The sequence below is a fragment of the Culex quinquefasciatus genome, chromosome 3, assembly GCF_015732765.1.
Source record: "Culex quinquefasciatus strain JHB chromosome 3, VPISU_Cqui_1.0_pri_paternal, whole genome shotgun sequence".
Lineage (NCBI taxonomy): Eukaryota > Metazoa > Arthropoda > Insecta > Diptera > Culicidae > Culex > Culex quinquefasciatus.
Genome location: NC_051863.1, coordinates 102,845,527 through 102,870,359, shown reverse-complemented (window position 1 = coordinate 102,870,359; position 24,833 = coordinate 102,845,527). Strand labels below are relative to the sequence as shown.

The window sequence follows — 24,833 nt, the reverse complement described above, 5'->3', positions numbered from 1 at the left end:
ATTTCATGGTTTTTGATATTGGTAATGAAAATGGCAATTTAGAAAAAGTTGGCCAAAAGCTGCAGTGGTCGGTGCCCTAAAGGAAAGTTTTCCCAGGAAGACATCTTTTGAACCAACGAGTTTTGGCAATATGGGTATCACAACTCATGGTTTACAATACTGGCCATTTCGTAAAAGGTGGCAACAATCTGGAGAGGCCGCTACCTCACGATTGTTCCGATTGGGGGACAAACATCGAATTATAGAGATATCATGGTTTTTTAATACGGAGCTTAAAGAGAAATTAAACGAAATTATAAATCCAATAATGTTTTGATTTTATCTGACGCATAATTCAACAATATTACTTAATTTTAAAAGCTTTTCTGCTAAGTTCTTTGTCATACTGATCATGTGTAACATAACCACCTGCACCTTTTTTTTTTTCGTCGTTAAAATGGGCCGAACGAAGAAAGGTAACTTAGCAAATTAGTTTTAGATTCAATGTTTATTATTTATCTTTCCAGAAAACCCAAAAAAAGTGAAGACTACGGCCAAAAGTGCTCAACAGAAGCGTTCCCGGAAGGCGGGGGCGGAGCCCCAAGGTGAAAATTTTGAAACCAAACCTAACCTAAAAGTGTTCCTAAGACTGATGTTCTTTTTTTTATTTTAACAGAACGTCAGAAAAAACAGCAAAGTGCGGCCAAAACGGTGAACGATTCTGCGCTTAAACTGAAGGTTAGAGAGAGATGAATTTAAAATTAAAATAAATTTAATTTATGTTTTTTTTTTCAGCTGGACGAAAAGCTTCAGAAATCCGGAATAAGCCTGAGCCAGAATGGTTTGGAAATGGTGTCCATACCAAGTGGCGCGTTTATCGAAAACTGCCCGGGACCGTCGACCTCCAAGAACCCTCTGAATTTGAGTGTGACGGCCGTGCCGGAAGCTGCCACCAAGAACGGTAGCTTGTCTCTAATGACCAGTGACGAAGAAGACGACAGTCAGGAGGGGGACGGCGGTTTATCCATAGTAAGTTTAATTATTTCATGTTATACACATTTTTAGAACACCTTTCAAATTTCAGATAAGGCAAGGAAACATGTTGCCAAGGTTGCGGGGCTGGACGCCTATGAGAAGATATCCATCGAGGCCAACGCGGCCACACTCAACAAGGCACTGGCAGAAAAAATTCAGAATTTGCGCAAGGCTCAGGTTCTGAAGGAAGCCCATGGAAACAATGTCTTCAACTGATTCCTGATCATAACTGACGAGCACCATTTGTGCCTACACTTACCGATCAATCGTATTAAATAAATAATGTAAACTCTAGAACTTGTTTTTTTTTTGGTATGAAGAAACGAATTTTGAAAAAAAACAACGTTTTTTATTGTAGAAATGCTGTACGGCACTGTTATCTTAAAACCATGCTTTTTATTGTAAAAATGGTGTAAATGGTTGTAAAATACAGCTCTAAGAACGTTCAGAAATTACATCAAAATAACAATAAAATCCACTGTTTCCCATACAAAAAAAGTTCGTTGTGAATACGCTTAACCACCCCCCTTTCGACAATGACAAACGTTGTTGAACAACAAACTTCACTGTAAAACCGCTGTTGGTTTAACAGCAAAAGCTATTGTTTTGTAACAATGAAAAACATTGTAAATCCACTGTCAGCTTTTGTCCGGGTATTTCGCGCCATTTGCGCAATTTATTTAATCATTTCTTTTCACAGCGAAAATTTTCTTCAAGAGCAGCAGACCGCCATTTTGTTTTGGGGTGCCGCTCTTGCAGAGCAAAATTCATCGCGCCATGTGTTCTCTCTCTCTCTCACACACACGCGCGCAATGGCAAACGAAAATTTCGCGACCGACGCCCTCTCGCTGGGTCGAGGTTCAGTTGCGATTGACAAGTTGGATGAACAACATCGACGAGGACGAAATGGCCGGCACGTTTGGACGAAACCCGACAGAGAGGACCATTTCCGCGGAGGATTTGATTGGCTGCCAGAAATCCGTGGCCAACGGACCGTTCCGGATCAACACCACCAAAAAAACCCAAAACCCAAATAGTCTTTTTCAAGACTCACGAATTCTCACGAATAAGTTATTCTTTTCAAATTAAAAAAATCAATTTCGCGCTATTTGCGCAATTTATTTAATCATTTCTTTTCACAGCGAAAATTTTCTTCAAGAGCAGCAGACCGCCATTTTGTTTTGGGGTGCCGCTCTTGCAGAGCAAAATTCATCGCACCATGTGTTCTCCCTCTCTCACACACACACACGCGCAATCAGGCTTGCCACAAATACAGATTTTTTTGGCACATACCAAACACTCAATCGAGTATAACTTTAAAGAATCGGCAAAAGTCTCAGCGGGTAGTCGTGTTTTTTCGCGGTGTGTTTGGCGCGTTTTTCACGGCGATTCCGAGGCGTGTGCGAGCGGACAAGCCCGTTCCGGTGGTCAGAGAGGCCACAATCTGGTCGTCGTGGACACGGCGGCGGTGCAGCGGCGGAGAAGGAACGAGTTCCCGTATCCGAGCAGCAGCAGCAGGAGGAGTCAGCAGCAGCGGCTGCGGAGGCAGCTGAGGCGAGAGACGGTCGTTGGCCGGTGGAATCGGCCCCGGAGAGTCGACTGCGGTCGGCGGACCAGTTTTCGGCCAGGCCAGGTCGGAGACAACCCCCGTTGTTTACGTGGCTGGCAGCAGGCAGCACAACAACAACAACAACAAGCGCGCGCAAACGAGCTTCCCGCGCATCCCGCTGCGGGCGGCAGCCAGTGCGGCCAGTTCGGCGGTGAGTGCGAAAGGCGAGTTTTTTGTTAGCGTTTTGTTTTTTTTCTCATAGTTTTTTTTTCGGTTAGTTTTTTTTTTCTTTCTCCTTTTTTACTTTTGCGATTAGTTTCATCACTTTTATTTTCGTTTAGTTTATCACGTTTCTCCGCAAACATGGATCCGACCGAGTCGAAACATGAGGAATTCGACTTCGATTCAACCCTTGAGGGTGACGAGGACGTGGAAATGGAGGACTCTGTTCCGGGAGTTCCTTCAAACACCACCAACCGGGACCACTTCCTGAAGGATGAGGATGCTGGCGGTAAAGGGGATCCTCGGTCGGGTCTAAGAGGACGAAGCGAAAGCGTCCTAAATCAGATCCGAATCCGGTTCCCCCTCAACCACCGATTCCTCCCTTGACTCCAGACCCGATTCCTCCCTTGACTCCAGACCCGATTCCTCCCTTGACTCCAGAACCGATTCCTCCCAATCCAAATCCAATTCCTCCTAAAACACCGGTGCCGAATCCGGATCCAAATCCCCCTCCGCCCCTGAATCCTCATTCTCAAAAACCGATTCCTCGTCCTCGTCAGTATCAAGAGGGATCGCAAACGGCCCAAACAGAAGCCGTTAAACTTTGTACAGATCACCAAGGATTTGCAGAAGCACTATCCTGGGGTGGTCGAATGTACCAAGCTGAACAAGAGTAAGCTCCGCGTGATCGTGAACTCTGCGGTGCAAGCGAATCAGATCGTAACTGATCTGCGGTTCAGCATTGAGTACCGTGTTTGGATTCCGGCCCACAAAGTCGAAATCGACGGCGTGGTGACCGATGACAGTCTGTCGCTTGTCGACCTCTCAAGGGCGGTGGGACGCTTCAAGAACCCTAAACTTCCAGCTGTGGAGGTACTCGAGTGCCGGCAACTGGGCAACGTCACCACCGAGGGTGGCCAGAAGAAGTTCATTCCTTCTGCCTCGTTCCGGGTGACTTTTGCAGGGTCAGCTCTGCCGGACTACATTGAGCTGTACAAGCTTCGGCTTCCAGTTCGATTGTACGTTCCGCGAGTGATGAGCTGCGAAAACTGCCAGCAGTTGGGACACACCAAGACCTACTGCAGCAACAAGAGCAAGTGCTCAAAGTGCGCCGGCCCCCACAAGGACGTGGATTGCCAAAAGCAGGCTGAAAAATGCCTGCTTTGTGGCGGGGAACCGCACAAAACTCGGCAGTGCCCAAAGTACAAGGAGCGTGAGGACAAGATGAAGCGATCCTTGAGGGAACGCTCCAAGAAGTCCTTCGCGGAAATCTTGAGTCAGGTGACCCACCCCAATCGCTTCGTTCCTTTGGCGGATGAAGATTCGGAGAACGAGGAATCCGATGTGGAAGTTCTCTTCCAGAGAGACGAGGAAAGTGACTCTTCCGGGCCAAACCCGAAGCGCAACAAGGCTTCCAAGTCCAAAAAAGCCGCTGGCGGCAAGGGTAAGGAAAGTGACTCGTTGAACTTTGAGGAGGATTTTCCTTTCGGTCCGTCGGGTAAGCCCGCTCCGAAGCCGGCACCGAAGCCCGTTCCCAAGCCGCTGAAGCCCGTTCCCAAGCTGCCAAAGATCCCCCCAAAAACGGTTCCTCAACCGAATCCGATCACCGATGCCTTCAAGGGAGTCCTTACTTTTTCCACAATCGTGGAATGGCTGTGTTCTTTTGTGAGTGAATCGTCGCGTTTAATCATAAAGCGGTTTGAGCCTCTCGCTAGACACATCGGGAAACAGCTTGCTAGCACGATGCCCCTCTTGTCGTTCATTTCCTTTGATGGGTAATACACCAAAAACGAAAAACGACATCTCCTTTCTACAATGGAATTGTAGAAGTTTAACCCCCAAGTTAAACGATTTTCAACAATTCGCATTCGAACGGGACTGTGATGTGTTTGCGCTGAGCGAAACGTTTCTTATCGGAGATTAGACGCCAGCTTTCCGGGGGTACAACATCATCACAGAGAGCAGGGCAGGACCAAATAGAGGTGGAGGCGTACTGATTGGGGTCAAGAAATGCCACACTTTTAGAAAGGTCACGCTCCCGAAGCTAGGAGGAATCGAAGCAGTCGCAGTACAGGCCAGGATCAGAGGACTGGACATTTGCATTGTGTCCGTCTACCCCACAGGTGTCGTTAACTCGACAAAAGTTGTGGGGTATGCTTGAGCTGTTGCAGGCTCCGCGACTGGTTCTGGGTGACTTTAATCTTCACAGCACCGAGTGGGGAAGTCACAAGACAGACCCTCAAGCATATCTGATTCATGAACTGTGCGACGACTTCCAGATGACCCTCCTAAACAGGGACAAGCAAGTTACGCGCATTGCAACACCACCAACGCCAACCACGTCCGGTACGAAGGCGAGTGCCATCGACTTGTCGCTCTGTTCCAACAGTCTGGCAGTTCTTTGTGACTGGAACGTGCTCCAAGATCCTCGTGGCAGTGATCATTTGCCGATCGCTATTCTGGTTAGCCATGGCCCACAGCAATCGACAACGGTGGAGATGCCTTACGATCTGACGCGAAATATCGACTGGAAACAGTACGCGGAGGCAGTCTCCATTGGAGTTGAGTCGCGAGCTGGATTGGCACCGCTTGAAGAATATGCGTTTCTGGCTAATTTGATCTATGACAGTGCGATACAAGCTCAGACGAAACCTGTCCCGGGACCGTACATCCGAACGCGCCCTCCACTTCCCTGGTGGGACAAGGAGTGTACGGATCTCTCGGCGGCCAGGTCTGAAGCTTATGTGGACTTCTGCAAGTGTGGAATCCGAGCGAACTTCCAAAAGTACAGAGCTCTTGATCGCAGGTACAGTAATACTCTGAAGCGGAAGAAGCGAATGTACTGGCGGGAGTTCGTTGAAGGACTACCAGCAGATACGTCCATGAGCACTCTGTGGCGCGTTGCGAGGGCCATGCGTAGAGGTTCCGTTCCGAACGAGAGTGGAAAAATCGGACAAGTGGATATTGGATTTCGACAAGAAGGTGTGCCCGGACTCGGTGCCGACACAATCATCATTCGACGTTGTTGATGGGAGCGATTCTAATCCTCCTTCTCGATGGTAGAGCTCTCCATAGCTCTATTGACGGGCAACAACACTGCTCCTGGTCCGGACAAGATCAAGTTCAGCTTGCTGAAGAATCTTCCGGACGTCGCCAAGCAGCGCCTGTTGAAACTGTTCAACACGTTGGTGGAGCAGAACGTAATTCCACACGAATGGCGACAGGTCCGGGTGGTTGCCATTCAAAAGCCCGGTAAGCCGGCGTCCGACCACAACTCGTATCGTCCAATCAGCTTGCTGTCGTGTCTACGCAAGTTGCTGGAGAAGATGATCCTCGACCGCCTCGAACCATGGATGGAACGAGAGCACTTGCTGTCAGACACGCAGTATGGCTTCCGGAGAGGCAAGGGAACAAGCGACTGTCTAGCCTTGCTGGCCACAGGAATCGACATAGCCCGTGGTAAAAAAACAGCAAATGGCTTCTGTCTATCTAGACATCAAGGGTGCATTCGATTCAGTCTCCATCGAGGTGTTGGGAGTAAAGCTGCGGCGGAGCGGTCTCAATCCGACGATGTGCAACTTCCTCATCAACCTGTTGTCAGAAAAACACATGCACTTTGTGCAAGGTGATCTGGCAATCACCGGATAAGTTACATGGGTTTGGCACAGGGCTCACGCCTTAGCCCATCCATGTATAACTTCTACGTCAGCGATATCGATGATTGCTTGACCGGAGATTGCACCCTTATACAGTACGCAGATGACGCAGTGGTTTCAATCGCTGCCAAGAAGGAAGTCGATCTGCTAGAACCCTTGCAAGATACCCTGAACAAATTGGCCCATTGGGCAGTTGGAAAGGGTATTGAATTCTCTCCGGAGAAGACGGAACTGGTCGTTTTACGGGGAAGCATGAACCGCCGCAGCTCAATCTTTCTCTTCGGGAAAGACTATCGAGCAGTCGGACCACTTCATGTACATGGGTACCATCTTTGATCAGAAGGGAACATGGGGAAGCACATTAACTACCTGAAGCAAAAGTGCCTGCAAAGAACTAATTTTCTGCGCAGCGTCTCTGGCAACCAGTGGGGTGCTCATCCTTCTGACCTGCTTCGACTGTACAAGACAACGATACTTTCGGTACTGGAATATGGCAGTTTCTGCTTCCAAACAGCTGCGAAATCACGCTTGTTGGTTCTCCAGCGGATACAGTACCGAAGTCTTCGCATTGTCTTGGGTTGCATGCACTCAACTCACAACATGACCCTCGAGGTCTTGGCTGGAGTGTTGCCTCTGCGAACTCGTTGCTACGAACTGTCTTACCGGTTCCTGATCCGGTGTGATTACAGGAATAAACTGGTAATTGACAACTTTGAAACGTTGCTGAACCTTCACGTTGAGTCTTGGCGCATGCTTCTATATTATGACTTTATGTCATCGTGGGAGTGGAGCCCGAGCACAACGGTACAGCGCACGCCTCCGTTAACTAGTAGCACCCTGATTGGTTTCGACACGTCCATGAAAGCTGATACTCGCGGTATCCCAAACCATCTTTGCGGGGAGTTGTACCGTCGATCTTCGCATCAAAGTTCAACCATGTTCCTCCAAACAACAGATTCTTCACCGATGGCTCCAAGCTCGACGGCTGTACGGGCTTCGGTGTTTATCATGAATCTTATCAGCTGTTCTTTAAGCTGAAGGACCCGAGTTCGGTTTACGTCGCAGAGTTAGCCGCGGTTTACTGCGCACTGCGAATCATCGAGACCATGCCACCTGACCACTACTTCATCTTCACCGATAGCTTTAGCTCTGTTGAGGCTATCCGGTCTCTGAAGCCGACCAGGGAGTCTGCGTTTTTCCTCACGGAAATACGCAAGACTTTAAACAACCTGGCGGCTCAGTCCTTCAGCATCACGGTGGTGTGGGTCCGCGCTCATTGCTCGATTCCGGGTAATGAGAAAGCGGACTTGCTCGCCAAGAAGGGTGCTGAGAGTGGAGACATTTTTGAAAGGCCAATTAGCCTACAAGAATGCTACGGTTTTCCGAGGCAGCGTGCGCTTCTGGATTGGCAAAATCAATGTGACGACGACACCAAAGGACGTTGGATGTATTCCATACGACCTAAGGTGCAAAGAAAAGCCTGGTTCAAGGGAATGGACTTGACGCGTGGATTCATCAGAACGATGTCCCGCCTTATGTCGAACCATTACTCGTCCAAGGCTCATCTTTACCGTATCAACATGAGTGATACGAACTTATGCGACTGTGGGCAGGGTTATCAGGACATCGACCATCTCGTATGGGCGTGTCCAGATCACCATGTTCACAGAATTAAGTTGAAAGATACCCTCAGGGCCCGAGGAAGACCACCAGAAATTCCGATGCGAGACGCGTTATCTCAACTAGACCTTGATGTTCTCTATCCGATCTATCAGTTCCTCTTAGATTCAAAAATATCTATTTAGTTTTTCTTCCAGTTAGTTTTCCTTCAGTTAGTATAACTCGCCTTCGCACAAAGCCGTCGTTTCTGGTTGCACCGGAAGCAAAGCAAGAACGCCCCAACAGCTGGACACCGAGTTGCGGCTGAGGACAAAACGCAAAGGCCAGCAGAGCCAACCAAGACCCCTACACAATCCCCCTTCCCTTCCCACGCCTTGTCTTTAACATCAATTCCTTCCCTACTAACCCCGAGTAGGCCGCGGGTAATCGGCTCCCCTCCCACTAACATTTACACACAAGATCCTCTGTAATTATTAAGACAAATGTAATTACAAAAGCCGACTCGGTCCTAACCAGGTCCCAGTACCGAAAAGGACCTAATAAAAATAATTTTATGAAAAAAAAAAGACTTTAAAGAATAATATTCTTACCAAAAACTGAACATGCCAAAAGATGCTAACAATGTTTATCTTTTTGGCAAATTTAACAAAAACTGCTCAAATTTATTTTAACTGTAAAAAAAATTCGTTTGTGTTTCGGGCCTGTGCTGAAAAATCTTTATTTGTGGCAAGCCTGCGCGCAATGGCAAACGAAAATTGCGCGACCGACGCCCTCTCGCTGGGTCGAGGTTCAGTTGCGATTGACAAGTTGGATGAACAACATCGACGAGGACGAAACGGCCGGCACGTTTGGACGAAACCCGACAGAGAGGACCATTTCCGCGGAGAATTTGATTGGCAACCAGAAATCCGTGGCCAACGTGACAGTTCCGGATCAAAACCCCCAGGAGAGGACCATTTCCGTGGAGCTGTGGTCCGTGGCCAACGGACCGTTCCTGATCAACACCACCAAAAAACCCAAAACCAAATAGTCTTTTTCAAGACTCACGAATTCTCACGAATGAGTTATTCTTTTCAAATTAAAAAAAAACAATTTCGCGCCATTTGCGCAATTTATTTAATCATTTCTTTTCACAGCGAAAATTTTCTTCAAGAGCAGCAGACCGCCATTTTGTTTTGGGGTGCCGCTCTTGCAGAGCAAAATTCATCGCGCCATGTGTTCTCCCTCTCTCTCACACACACACGCGCAATGGCAAACGAAAATTGCGCGACCGACGCCCTCTCGCTGGGTCGAGGTTCAGTTGCGATTGACAAGTTGGATGAACAACATCGACGAGGACGAAATGGCCGGCACGTTTGGACGAAACCCGACAGAGAGGACCATTTCCGCGGAGGATTTGATTGGCTGCCAGAAATCCGTGGCCAACGGACCGTTCCGGATCAAAACCCCCAGGAGAGGACCATTTCCGTGGAGCTGTGGTCCGTGGCCAACGGACCGTTCCGGATCAACACCACCAAAAACCCAAAACCAAATAGTCTTTTTCAAGACTCACGAATTCTCACGAATGAGTTATTCTTTCAAATTAAAAAACAATTTCGCGCCATTTGCGCAATTTATTTAATCATTTCTTTTCACAGCGAAAATTTTCTTCAAGAGCAGCAGACCGCCATTTTGTTTTGGGGTGCCGCTCTTGCATTAGCATTAGCATTAGCAATAAAGGTCGCACAATTCCGGATGGCTGCACAACGCTTATCTTGCTGTTTAACTGTAATTAAACGTATGATAGCACTAGACTCTCATCCGGTTACAATATTCCAACACGAGAGATACCATGTTTTCCTCTTTAGATGAGCGTGTAATACTATCCAGTAAGATAAGGGCTCCTGGCCGGTACCTTGTCAACCTCGGGGATTGGAAGGTATGTTAGTAAACATCTATCTAGAATGCGCAGAGATCTCTACGTCACCTAGTGGTATAGATGTTTGTAGGGAGGTTTTGGACTCAATGTTAGTAAATTGAACGTTTGTTTTTTTAACACCACCACCACCACCACCAAAACCATACCATCACCACAAAAAGCCATGCTAGATTTTAATACAAATACATTACAAAACGAACACAACAATAAAACCATCTTCCTGGCCCTGCTGCCCACACGATACTGACGCGCAATAATATTAATTACCACAATGACCCCCCCACTGCATGCATGACTTGAACATGAACACGAACATAGCACAAAGAGAACACCACAAAAATCCGCGGAGGATTTGATTGGCTGCCAGAAATCCGTGGCCAACGGACCGTTCCGGATCAACACCACCAAAAAAAAACTAACTTAATCCACCTATGTGGTTGGAGCCTTCCTCACAACAATGGCTGTACACAAGTTTCATCTATTTTTGCCTTTCTTACTAAAGAAAGGTATAGGTTTTACTTTAAGCCAGGACGTTATTTCCATTTTCGTAAATATGTCGATTCAACATGAATTTTAATCGGAAAAATCGTCAACAAATCACACTGCACCGATTTTCGACGCTCTATCGATTCACCTTGACAGAACTCGTCTATCTCCAACCCTCGAATTTTGAGAAAATAAATTCCGTGGAGGTCGAGTGATGTTCGTATGTGGTAAAATTTTGCTAAATTTTGTGTCGCGCCGTTCTCAGCTCCCATATATCCGATTTCGATTCTTCTAAATGCAGATGAAAGCTAGTGTGCTGAACCTGGGCGAGTTGTCGCGCAAATTTCGAAATATCCATCTGTTTTCGGATGCGGCCAAACTTTTCAACAAAATACACAGTTTTCAAATGAAAATATGGTCAATTTTTTCATTTTCATATCTTTTATTTATCTCAAAAATTGCATTTTTCGAGCCCTACAACCTCCCAAATTTTCATCCAGATTCATAATATGGTTCTGGAGTTAGAGCCGTTTGATTGACCTACCATAAGAAAAAAATCCCTAAAAAAAGGTAAAAGCCCACCTGGTGACCTTCGCCAACATTTTTCATTTCTGATTTTATTCAAAATTTCTTGCTACATTCATAGTACAGACCATGAGTGAGCATCTGAAACAAATTCGACATCGATCGGCAATCCCGATTAATTTTAGAACGATTTTTTTGCCTTTCTTACTAAAGAAAGGTATAGGTTTTACTTTAAGCCAGGACGTCATTTGCATCTTCGTAAATATGTCGATTCAGCATGAATTTTAATCGGAAAAATCGTCAAAAAATCACACTGCACCGATTTTCGACGCTTCGTCGCCAAGTCGACAAGTTGTCAAGTTGAGCTTCGAATACTGGCGCGAGAATGCTGGCGCATATATTTGCTGGCTCGACTTATACTCGTTTGTAGTAGCTTGTCTACCGATGTTTCCTACAACATGTAAGATATCGTAGCTTTTCGGTTTCTTTTAGAGGTGGGCAAAAAGAGCGAGCCGCTCAAAGAACCGGTTCACTAAAAAGAGCGAACGAACCATGGCTCACAAAAAAGAACCGCGGTTCTTTTTTAAACTCCGTCCTTTGAAATAACCGTTCCAAGATGGAATGATTTTTCAACTTGTTATAAATATAATTTATTAAATATCGAACAAATTGAAGCATAAAATTTGTTTTTAGAATTGAAAATGCAATTCCGAATTGAAAAAATAATTGCTGATAAAAATTAATCCAAATATAGCATTGTCACTTAAAAGTTTTCAAACTCATTTTCAGTTTCCTACTTTTCTTCCAAAAGTAAATGATTTTCTAAACAAAATGAGAAAAACTTTTCATTATACAACTGCTCGTACAATAAAGTATTACCCGAATAAAAAATTTGAGCATTTAAAATTGCTTAGCTTGTAACTTGTTACCTAAAAATTACTAAATAGCTGAGAGATTTTGAAGAAAAAATAAATTCTCTTGCCCGATTAAACCCGATTTAATCGGATTAAATCGGGTTTTTAGATCCGGCTTCCACAAAGTACATCGATATCTCTTAAGTGGCCATATCTCGAGACAGGGTTGCCAGACCTTCAATGTTTAGGACTCGTTGGAAAGGTCTTTTGATAACCTAACCAACAATGGGTCGGATGATGAACCCGGACATAGTTTACATACATTTAAGTGAGATCCGGCTTCAAAAAAGTACATCAATATCACTTAAGTGGCCATATCTCGAGACAGGGTTGCCAGACCTTCAATGTTTTAGACTCGTTGGAAAGGTATTTTGATAACCTAACCAACAATGGGTCGGATGGTGGATCCGGACATAGTTTACATACATTTAAGTGAGATCCGGCTTCAAAAAAGTACATCAATATCACTTAAGAGGCAGTATTTGTAAATATTGCTCGGTTTGTTCTAGAGGTCGTATCGAGGTGCTCCGATTTGGATGAAACTTTCAGCGTTTGTTTGTCTATACTAGAGATGAACTCATGCCAAATATGAGCCCTCTACGACAAAGGGAAGTGGGGTAAAACGGACTTCGAAGTTTGAGGTCAAAAACACAAAAATCTTAAAATTGCTCGCATTTCCGTAAAACTTCATCAATTCCAACTCTCTTAGATGCATTCGAAAGGTCTTTTGAAGCACTTCAAAATGTGCTATAGACATCCAGAATTGGTTCGAATTTGTCTCTTAGCTTTTGCGAATTACTGTTAAAAATGGATTTTTAGAACCTTAATATCTTTTTGCAACAGCCTCCAACACCCATACTCCCATAGATCAAATGATAGGTAATTACTTGGACTATAAGCCTACGGTGTTAACTTTTTGGCCAATCGCAGTTTTTCTCATAGGTTTTCGATTTTTCTAGAACAAACATTTTACAACGTTAGTGTTTGCCCTGCAGGCCAAGAAGACGGCACTTTTGACGAAGAACTTCGTCTTAGGGCTCTATACAGGGTAGCAATCCAAAATTTCGCGAAGCGAAATGAAACCGAAAAATGAAACGCCTTCCCCAAGCAGAGGGGAAAATCACAGAAGCAGCGCGGCCGACGGTTTTGATATAAATATAAACGCCACCCCCTCCACAGCATTAGTTTAGTCGGTGGTCTACCACCGAAGCGAGAGGAGCTCAGCTCTTCTCGCGAGCGCCAGCCTTCTCTCTTCCCTACAAAACCACGGGAAATCGGAAGGCTGGCTTCAGTCGGTGGTCTACCACCGAAGCGAGAGGAGCTCAGCTCCTCTCGCAAGCGCCACTAAGCGCTTGGCAGTAGTGGCCACCACCTGGAGGCCCCGGGGATGTTCCGATAAGGGGACATTTGCGGAACCATAAGAGTGGGGGCAATATGGGTATCAAACTTAAGGGATTTTGATACTGGACATGAAATTTGTCATTTTGGCAGCAGTGGCCATACCCTGGAGTGGCCGGAGGCCCCTGGGATGTTCCGATAAGGGGACATTTGCAGAACCATAAGAGTGGGGGCAATATGGGTATCAAACTTTAGGGATTTTGATACTGGACATGAAATTTGACATTTTGGCAGTAATGGCCGCAACCTAGAGTGGCCGGAGGCCCCGGGGATGTTCCGATAAGGGGACATTTGCGGAACCATAAAAGTTGGGGCAATAAAAGTATCAAACTTTAGGTTTTTGATACTGGACATGAAATTTGACATTTTGGTAGTAGTGGCCACCACCTGGAGTGGCCGGAGGCCCGTGGGATGTTCCGATAAGGGGACATTTGCGGAACCATAAGAGTTGGGGCAATATGGGTATCAAACTTCAGGGTTTTTGATACTGGACATGAAATTTGACATTTTGGCAGTAGTGGCCACCACCTGGAGTGGCCGGAGGCCCCGGGATGTTCCGATAAGGGGACATTTGTGGAACCATACGAGTTGCGGCAATATAAGTATCAAACTTCAGGGTTTTTGATACTGGACATGAAATTTAAAATTGGCGGAACCATAAGAGTTGGGGCACTAAAGGTATCAAAATGTAGCTGCTCCTCTGTGATGTTGCTGCACGGTTACGCAAAACGGAAATGAAATTAAATCCAGCCTCGGAATAGAGTTATCTACGTGCGCAAGTATTGCGTGTACGTACACGAAAAAGATTGAGGTTAAATTTTGTACAGTCCAGCAAAACAAATGGCGTGCTAGTGTGCGTGAGAGCGGGCTTAGATAACTTTATCAGAATCACCTCGAAATTTACGAGCGATTACATATGTGTGTGTGTGAGTGTAAGCGCGTGCAGTCCAAAAATATCAGCCTGCTGCGCCCCACTTCAGCTCATAATTTTTGGATCGTCGTCGAGGCCACATCAGCTGCAGCAGAAGAGGGCGCAGAAGGCGAAAATTTCCCTAGGCAGCCCAACGGACAAACAACGAAGAACAACCGCTGCACCGCAGGAGAAGCAAACCACAGGCCAAGGTTCCGAAGGAGAGAGGAAACCGGCCAAGCCCGCGGTCCGTCCGATGGTTGACGAAACGAATCTGGCCGCCATCACCCCGAAGGATCGGAACTTCGGAACGAATCGCCACTGCAGACCATCGGAAAAGAAGAAGAGCAGCTCCTCCACCATCGCAAGTGTAACGGACAAGAAGCAAAAGCCCCGCCGCAAGTAGCACTTAGGAACGTGGTGCTGATGCAGGTTGACCCAGACCAAAGCCATGGACATCTTCCTCAACGTTGACCGGAGAAGCGGCCCGAATGATGCACTACACCTCGCGGAAGATTTGATAAACAAACGGCCCTTTTCAGGGCCACCAAATATCTCACGAAAGAGTTGTTCCTTCAAAATTTCCCTCTAAGAATGTTCCCTAAAAATTTAAAAAAAGATCGAATAAAAATCATTTCACCACAGAGTTAGCATGAAACCACTGTTTCTGTGTGGTAGAATGTCATACGCGCTTGTGTGTGTGTGTGTGTGTGTGTGTGTGTGTGTGTGTGGCCCTTTTCAGGGCCACCAAATATCTCACGAAAGAGTTGTTCCTTCAAAATTTCCCTCTAAGAATGTTCCCTAAAAATTTAAAAAAAGATCGAATAAAAATCATTTCACCACAGAGTTAGCATGAAACCACTGTTTCTGTGTGGTAGAATGTCATACGCGCTTGTGTGTGTGTGTGTGTGTGTGTGTGTGTGTGTGTGTGTGTGTGTGTGTGTGTGTGTGTGTGTGTGTGTGTGTGTGTGTGTGTGTGTGTGTGTGTGTGTGTGTGTGTGTGTGTGTGTGTGTGTGTGTGTGTGTGTGTGTGTGTGTGTGTGTGTGTGTGTGTGTGTGTGTGTGTGTGTGTGTGTGTGTGTGTGTGTGTGTGTAAGCACGGAGAGGGAAAAATCGCCTGCTGCAAAAATGTACAAGTCAGAATAACTTTTTTCGAAAATTTGGAGCCGTCGCCGATTGCTGGCAACAGCCTTCAAAAAACACTGGCTCAGAAAAAGCCCCATCGAAACGATGTTGAACGCTTCAACTTTATCCTCAGCTCAAGCATCTCCGCCGTCAGGTATTCCCGGTTTGGTTGACTCGTCCGACCGGGAACTGCGGCCCAGCTCGAGACTACCGTGTCTGTTTCTCGCCTTCACCTTTCCTCATTTGCTGACGCGTCGTCCCTTCCTCGTTGAAAGTCGAGAGTGAAATGATTGCGAAAATGACAAATCGACCTATATTTATAGATTTTTGTATTGGCATATTATCGCGGAACGATCAAATCTTGGTGGCGAATGCAGTAGGAAGGCAGAGAGAATGCAGTAGGAACGGCAAAATGAGGAAAAATTTTGCGTGCTTGTGAAAAGAGGGGAAGTAATAGCGAAGTAGAAGTATAAAAATGCGTTCTACCCTTTCCACTCCACTTAGTTGCCGCCGAGATGCTGAACAAGTCGGGTCGGCTCATAATATCTGAGCCGCAGACGGGTGAAGCAGCAGCAGCAGGGAGAGAGAGAGCCCCAAATTCTCTCTTCCGGAGAAAGATTTCTTCTGAAAAATTACCTTTATTTTCTAGAGAGAGAGAGAGAGAATCGGAGAGGAGCACCGAAGAGGGCAAATTGTATGCGAATGCCGTAGAATGACACACCATACATACACACTCCCGTTTCATGGTACACGCTGATTGGGTTCGATGCGTCGAGTTTCCCTTCCACGGATGTTCGATTGATGTATCTAAATTCGTCACCTGAAAAGGCCATCAAAGACTGCGACCAACTACAGATACACCCGGGGACGAGCAAAACCGCCAGCGGAGGCAACTTTTAGGCAGTGGAGTAAAATCGTTTAACCTAGTAGACTGTGTGAAAATTGTTGTAGCCCTGTTGTATGGGTTAGTACAACGAATCTACTACGAGCTCGTGTAATTGGTCACGGCCCCGGGATGCACAGCCGGGTCAGTCAGGAAGCTTCCCCCAATTCGTTCAAAGATTTTGTTTACGCCAGTGGTGGCCAAAACCTGGAGTGGCCGGTGCCCTCAAAGAAGGTTCCCCCGGGGCCTGGGGGGACATTTACAGAACCATACGAGTTTTGGCAATATGGGTATCAAAATTTATGGTTTTTGATACTGAACATGAAAATGGCCATTTCGACAGTGGTGGCCAAAACCTGGAGTGGCCGGTGATCTCAAAGCAGGTTCCCCCGGGGCCTGGGGGGACATTTACAGAACCATATGAGTTGTGGCAATATGGGTATCAAAATTCATGGTTTTTGATACTGAACATGAAAATGGCCATTTCGGCAGTGGTGACTAAAACCTGAAGTGGCCGGTGCTCTCAAAGAAGGTTCCCCGGGCCCGGAGGGCCTTTTACAGATCCATACGAGTTTTGGCAATATGGGTATCAAAATTCATGGTTTTTGATACTGAACATGAAAATGGCCATTTCGACAGTGGTGGCCAAAACCTGGAGTGGCCGGTGATCTCAAAGCAGGTTTCCCCGGGGCCTGGGGGGACATTTACAGAACCATATGAGTTGTGGCAATATGGGTATCAAAATTCATGGTTTTTGATACTGAACATGAAAATGGCCATTTCGGCAGTGGTGGCTAAAACCTTAAGTGGCCGGTGCTCTCAAAGAAGGTTCCCAGGGCCCGGAGGGCCTTTTACAGATCCATACGAGTTTTGGCAATATGGGTATCAAAATTCATGGTTTTGATACTGAACATGAAAATGGCCATTTCGGCAGTAGTGGCCACAACCTGTACTGGCTGGTGCCCTCGAAGCAGGTTCTCCCAGGGCCCGGGGGACATTTACAGAACCATACGAGTTGTGGCAATATGGGTATCAAAATTCATGGTTTTTGATACTGAACTAAAATTGACATTTCGACAGTAGTGGCCACAACCTGGAGTAGCCGGTGCCCTCAAAGCAGGTTCCTCTTGGGCCCAGGGTAACATTAACCGAAACATACGGGTTGTTGCAATATGGGTATCAAAATTCATTGTTTTGATATTGAACCTGCAAATGGCCATTTCGACAGTAGTGGCCACAACCTGGAGTTGCCGGTGCCCTCATGGAAAGTTCACCTTGGGGAACATTTAGGACAATTTTGCCGACAAATCTATGAAACAAAATACAATAATCTTATCCCAGATTTCACTAGCAATCCAAAACTCATTCAAAATGTTTGGTCCTATGTCTTTCGGTTATGTCTCTGACATACCATCTTGAACTTTTGGCAATATGAGTAATAAATCACTGGGGGTAATAAATCGATAATTGCGAAATTATTGAAATTGAGAATAACTCTTTCGTAATCAATTTGAGCCCTAAAAGGGCTTTTTAATGCTTGCTGTTGAAATTTACTTGGCTGTCGCCGATGGCTGGCAAGAGCCTTGCCAAAACATTTCCCCATCGCGAACAACATTGAACCCTTCCAGGTTTGGTCTGCCCCTTCGCCGCGATGCTTCTCCGCCTTCAGCTATCTTTGTTGCCGCTGTGTCGTCCCTGTGATTTGAGTACGCAAATGAAATAGATTTTCGTTTTGGGATTTCGTGGAACGAAGAAATCTAGGTGGCGAATGCCGTAGGAAGGCAGAGAGAACGCCGTAGAAACGTCAAAACGAGAAAAAAGTCTTGTTATGTGTGGGAATAAATTGTTTAATGTGATTAAAATTTGTTGAATCTTTAACACATGGTTCAGACTGGCTCTCTGTAATGAATTGGAGTCCTGATAATGGCTTTTTTATTATTTCAAAATATTTCTAAAAATTGTTCAATGCCAAAAGTTTAATTGATGAAATGATTTCAAATCAACTGGCACGAAAATCTTGACATTACGATTAGCTGTGAAGCGTTTCAAAACTTTAGACGTTATCCAACGTCAAAATACCATAAGATCTGAGAGCAGAAATACCATAAGATCTTAGAGCAGAAATAAATAGATCTTAAGAAATAACCGTTTCATGATTGATTTTGTGGCCAAGAAACGCAAATAATAAAACTATAAAAAAAATAATTAACTTTTGTGTCCGAAGTTCTTCGTCATGATGGTTATGCCTGTAGCATTACCACAGCACCTTTGGTCTCAATTTTGTCATATTTGGAATCCTCGGACAATTTCACGTAAGTTAGAAGTATTGGAGTTGTAATTTAGATTTAAAAAATAATTAAATAAAACATATTTGAAAAAAGAAATAGATCTTATTTACCCTGTGATCAATACGTCAAATGCTGTACCAAGTAGGCGAAAACCTGTTTTACCCCTAATCCAACAAATTGTTAAAAATATTTTAATTCATTCTAAATGGCAATTTTTCCAATAAAATTTACAACTCCAATACTTCTAACTTACGTGAAATTGTCCGAGGATTCCGAATATGACAAAATTGAGACCAAAAGTGCCGATATGGCGGCCTACAGGGTAAAAACTAACGTTGTAAAATGTTTGTTCTAGAAAAATCGAAAAACTATGAGAAAAACTGCGATTGGCCAAAAAGTTAACACCGTAGGCTTATAGTCCATGTAATTACCTATCTTTTGACCTACGGGAGTATGGGTGTTGGAGGCTGTTGGAAAAAGATATTAAGCTTTTAAAAAACCAATTTTTGACAGTAATTTGCAAAAGCTAAGAGAAAAATTCGAACCAATCTTGGATGTCTATAGCACATTTTGAAGTGCTTCAAAAGACCTTTCGAATGCATCTAAGAGAGTTGGAATTGATGAAGTTTTACGGAAATGCGAGCAATTTTAAGATTTTTTGTGTTTTTTTGACCTCAAACTTCGAAGCCCGTTTTACCCCACTTCCCTTTGTCGTAGAGGGCTCATATTTGGCATGAGTTCATCTCATGTATAGATAAACAAACGCTGAAAGTTTCATCCAAATCGGAGCACCTCGATACGACCTGTTACACATTGGTGAAAAACTCGCTCTTAAGTGGCCATATCTTGAGACAGGGTTGCCAGATCTTCAATGTTTTGCACTCGTTGGAAGGGTCCTTTGATAACCTAACCAACAATGGGTCGGATGGTGGATCCGTACATAGTTTACATACATTTAAGTGAGATCCGGCTTCAAAAAAGTACATCAATATCACTTAAGTGGCCATATCTCGAGGCAGGGTTGCCAGATCATCAATGTTTTGGACTCGTTGGAAAGGTATTTTGATAATCTAACCAACAATAGGTCGGATAGTGGATCCGGACATAGTTTACATACATTTAAGTGAGATCCGGCTTCAAAAAAGTACATCAATATCATTTAAGGGGCCATATCTCGAGACAGGGTTGCCAGATCTTCAATGTTTTGCACTCGTTGGAAAGGTCTTTTGATAACCTAACCAACGATGGATCGGATGATGGACCCGGACATAGTTTACATACAGTTAAGTGAGATTCAAATATATGTGAAAACACATTTTTATACATAACTTTTAAACTACTTATCGAAACTTCAATCTGTATAAAACTCGATCTATGGGACCCTAAACCAAGTCGAATGCAACAAGTTCGGGTCAAATCGGTTCAGCCAGTGCCGAGAAACATGAGCTAGTTTGTTGGTCACATACATACATACACACACACATACACACACACATACACACAGACATTTGTTCAGTTTTCGATTCTGAGTCGATATGTATACATGAAGGTGGGTCTACGACGTTTTTATACGAAGTTCATTTTTAGAGCAGGATTATAGCCTTACCTCAGTGAGGAAGGCAAAACCCAAAAACCAAATAGTCTTTTTCAAGACTCACGAATTCTCACGAAAGAGTTATTCTTTTCAAACTGTAAAATTCCATTTCGCGCCATTTGCGCAATTTAATTATTCATTTCTTTTCACAGCGAAAATTTTCATTACCAGTATTGAAAACCATGAATTTTGATACCCATATTGCCCAAAATCTTATGGTTCGGTAAATGTCATCCCCGGAGAACCTCCCTGAGGGCATCGGCCACTCCAGGTTGTGGCCAATACTGTCAAAATGGCCATTGTAATTACCAGTACCAAAACCAAGAAGTTTGATACCCATATTGCCCAAAATCTTATAGTTCGGTAAATGTCCTCCCGGGAGAACCTCCCTGATGGTACCGGCCACTCCAGGTTGTGGCCAATACTGTCAAAATGGCCATCATCACCAGTATCAAAATCCAAGAAATTTGATACCCATATTGTCCAATCTCGTATGGCCTTCCATCGGAACACCCCTGAGGGTTCTGGACACTCCGGGTCTTGTGGCCAGAATATTCCGGCTGGCCTGCCTCCACTTGGGCTGCTCCTTGCTCTAGGCCAGCTGTTTTTCGGCCAACTGCTTCTGAGCCTCCAGGCCATCTGCTTCCAGGTCCAGGTTGTTATTCTAGTGACTTCCCAGAAAAAGATTTTCGAAGCCATCTGTGATCAATATATCTTGGTGTTTCAATTCAATTAATATAAAATTTATGACTACATTGATTTGGTTTGAAAAAAAAATATTTATATTCGCAAAAGTAACAAAATGAAGTTCGAACAGTGATAGGTTCACTTTCAAATAATATTTTTCGTACATACCTGGTTAATCCTCTTCAAATCCATCCAACCAAAGCACGATTGCATCGCAGCTAATTTGTCTAATTAAACAAAATGCCAGATGCTGAATGTCCCGAAACATGCCCAGGTTGTGGTCCTGTTAAAGAAAACAAAACATAAAGTATCAATTTTCAACAGAATTTCCAGGGTTTTTTTTATCAAATAATCCAACATGATATTATAAAAAAAATAGAAAAGGAAAGCAAATAATACTTATCTGAGTCAAAAAATCGTTGAAATACTTCATCCTACTAAGTATTTAGAACCAGCATGTACCACCGATTCAGATGGACTCCTTCCTCCACCTTCACCGGGAAACTGCTCGCGAGTCGCCCAATAGATTACCTCCTCCGAAATAACCAGAGAAAGGTTCTTCCTTCTGTCACGGACACCCCTAAAGGATAGAAGCAATGTCACATTGTCACGTCCCTGCCCCTGCCACACAGAATCATCAATTAAAAACGTAAACAAACCCCAAAGCACAGTCACTTGAACAATCGCAGGCCGCAGCCAGCACCAACGCGGATTTTTCAGTTTTTCTCTCGCTCACCCCTTCCGGAAACACCAAGAAAATTTCATCCAGTTGTAATCACCCGTTCACCAAGAATACAACAAACGTAAACAAACACACACGCAAACAATCGCGCATTCACGAAAACAATGTTCTCCCACAAATCAGGATTCCAATCATGCGACACCAAACCAAAATAAAATTAACAAGCTGTGTTTTCCTTCACCGAGAACTTCCGTGTCCTGTCAAATTCACCGAAATAGTTCCGGCGTTGATCCGTGTCAAGACAGCACCTGCAGGAGGAGGACGAGGAAGGAGGCCAAGTGACATTGAGGGCAAGAGGATTCCTCTTCTGGGGGCAGCTGCTTGGCATGAACATTCCTTGCATCCGCCAACACTAAACTGAACTTTTTCTTCGCCCTCAGCCACCAAAACAGAAGCAATCACTTAACCACAATATATCGCAGCTCCCGAACGCCACGGAACGAACGAACACACACTCCCTCCGCCACAGAACGTACTTACAACCCGCGGCGATTCGCGGACTAAAATTTATCCGCGGAAAACTACTGCGCGAAAACGTAAATAAACCAGCCCGCCACGAACGCAAAAGCTGGCTGTCTGCCGATTTCCGAATCCTGTCACGACATGTCTCGCGCGTTGCGTGCGAGCAGTGAACGAAAGAAGAGAGAAGAGAAAGAGAGAGTGAGCGCGCGGGCTCATTTTTGCGCTTTTCGATGAAATTCTACCCAGTCACGGCGTTCTCACAGGATTCTTACAAAATTCTAGCAGAGCGAAAATATTTTTACTAGAACTATGCCATCATCCTGCCAGAACTGTGCAAGAATTCTCAGAGAATTCTAGCTCAAATGCAATAACCGGTTCTAGCAGGAGCCGGCGAAATCAACCGGTTCTGCTAGAATCTTGCTAGAATTTTGCTAGAACTATTCTGACAGGCCCGCTGCTAGAATTCTGTAAGAATTTTGCTAGAATGTGATGGCAGAGAATTCTGTTAGAATCCTGCTAGATTTTTGCTAGAATTATTAAGTAGAAAAAAAAAACAAATAAATATTCAGTAATTATCTTGGTAAATGTATATTTATTCAACATCGTTTTTTGTTATCACTCATATCACTTCACAAAGTACACAGTACAAATCCCGGTATTTTCCTTAAGTGCGATGCGACGAGTCTTCCTTGAATGTTCACTACTGGCTTCCATCGGTTCCGATTGCGTGGCCATGCATCGGCAAGGGAATCGACCGACATTCTCCTGCGATGCTTGCGACATAATCGAGGCAAACTACCGCATTTTTGTTTTTGTGCATGATCTGCGGTGAATCCATGGATTTCAGCCATCTTTGAAGATCCCTGGGAAAACAAATAAAAAGAAACATTTATTATGAAGATTTTAACGGCTCCAAAACCAAACCAAACCAAGCATGATATCCAAAAAGTTGCATTTTTTAATTTCGTTTGCACCAACTTACCAGAATCGCGAGAACACCTTTCTCCTCCCAGATTTCAGAAAGAAAGAAAGATCGCCGGTAAACACGCGGTTTTGGCGAAACTTTTGTTCGCCACCACCAGGATGGCGAAAAATGTCTTGTCAGAACATTCCCGTAAAATTTTAGCAGAATTCTTACAGATTTCGCTCTGCTAGAACATTCTAGTAAATTTCTAACAAAATTCTTACATGCCTGCCAAAATCATTCTAGCAGGATTCTAGCAGAACTATTTCTGCCAGAAAATCTCGTGACCGGGTAGTGTATTTAAAGTCAATTAAAGTGAAAAAAAACTCAATAAAAATTCCATTAACAAAACTGGCATTTTGCGGAGGAGTGGAAAAGTCTAACGAAGACATGATGAAAAATAATTGTATCATCTCATAATTGACAGTCCCAAAATAATTGGGCATTCGAAATTTTGCTAAGTCCAGCGAAAACAAGATAAAACTAGAAAATATCATCTCATGATGGAGAGGTCGATATTTTTCTAAGTCCCAAAATAATTTGGCTTTCGAAATTTGTCTAAGTCCAGCGAAAACTTCATCAAACAGCAAAATATCATCTCATGATAGACGGGTCGAAATTTTTCAAAGTCCCAAATAAATTAATTTTCGAAATTCTGCTTAGTCCAAAATATCAAATAGAAATGAAAATAAAACATTTGATGATACACTCTTTAGGAACATAAAAAGTGTCATGACTTTGATAGCCGGGCTGACTTTGATAGGTTTGCGATTATTCCGCAAAATGAAGAGTACAATTAAAATACGTAAGGAATGGTTTAGAAACATACTGACCGTGGTAGAGAAGTGTTCAAAGTACCTCAAGAAGAACTTTTCATAAAATTTTGACAAGTTTAAATAGTTAGTTAACTATAGTTAAGAAAATGTTGATGAAAGTCATTATTTTAAACTTCTCAAAGTGTCATGATTTTCTCAATGAACATGATTTTTAATCGGAAAATGGATTGCATTTTCAGATTATTAGGACAATTTTCCACTAGGAGAAGGTTAACAAAGTTTGTAAATAATAAATAATATGTGTTTTTGAAACACAATTAAGAGCGAGTTTTTCACCGATGTGAAACAGGTCGTATCGAGGTGCTCCGATATAGCGGCCTACAGGCCAAAAACTAACGTTGTAAAATGTTTGTTTTAGAAAAATTGAAAAACTATGAGAAAAACTGTGTTTGGCCAAAAAGTAAATACCATAGGCTTAAAGTGCATAAAATTACCTATCTTTTAACTTATGCGAGTATGGGTGTTGGAAGCTGTTGCCAAAAGTTATTAAGGTTTTAAAAAAATCCATTTTTAACAGTAATTTGCAAAAGCTATGAGAAAAAGTTAAACCAATCCTGGTTGTCTATGGCTCATTTTGAAGTTCTTCAAAAGACCTTTCGAATGCATCTAAGAGAGTTGGAATTGATGAAGTTTTACGGAAATGCGAGCAATTTTAAGATTTTTCATGTGTTTTGGACCTCAAACTTCAAGGCCCGTTTTAACCCACTTCTTTTTGTCGTAGAGGGCTCATAATTGGCATGAGTTCATCTCATGTATAGACAAACAAACCCTGAAAGTTTCATCCAAATCGGAGCACCTCGATACGACCTCCAGAACAAACCGAGCAGAATCTACAAAAACTGCCTCTTAAAAAAACTCCAAATTTATAGGCGATTTCAGTTGAACAAATTTCATGTATAATGTGAAAACTTGTGATACGTGCTTCGAATTCAGTTTAAAATGCAATATAAATCGATAATTTTATAAACAAAAATAGTTTTAACAAGTTTCAGGCAAAATTCCGACTTTTGACAATTTTACCTAAAATTTATATGTATTTT

The 24,833-nt window shown here is 43.9% G+C and overlaps 1 protein-coding gene and 1 long non-coding RNA gene across 2 annotated transcripts; one reads left to right on the top strand and one right to left on the bottom strand.

The window, feature by feature from the left end:
• Positions 1–503: 503 nt before the first annotated feature.
• On the top strand, positions 504–1,303 carry LOC119770135. The gene is made up of 4 exons (XM_038264485.1): positions 504–584; positions 656–717; positions 775–1,008; positions 1,064–1,303. Exons 3-4 carry the CDS (start codon positions 829–831, stop codon positions 1,196–1,198), a joined length of 315 nt encoding a protein of 104 aa, XP_038120413.1. The 5' UTR covers positions 504–584; positions 656–717; positions 775–828; the 3' UTR covers positions 1,199–1,303.
• Positions 1,304–22,570: 21,267 nt separating this feature from the next.
• Positions 22,571–23,292, bottom strand: LOC119770326. The gene is made up of 2 exons (XR_005278780.1): positions 22,976–23,292; positions 22,571–22,856 (listed from the first exon to the last, which is right to left on the bottom strand). It is a non-coding gene; the product is annotated as an uncharacterized LOC119770326 (long non-coding RNA).
• Positions 23,293–24,833: the final 1,541 nt, after the last annotated feature.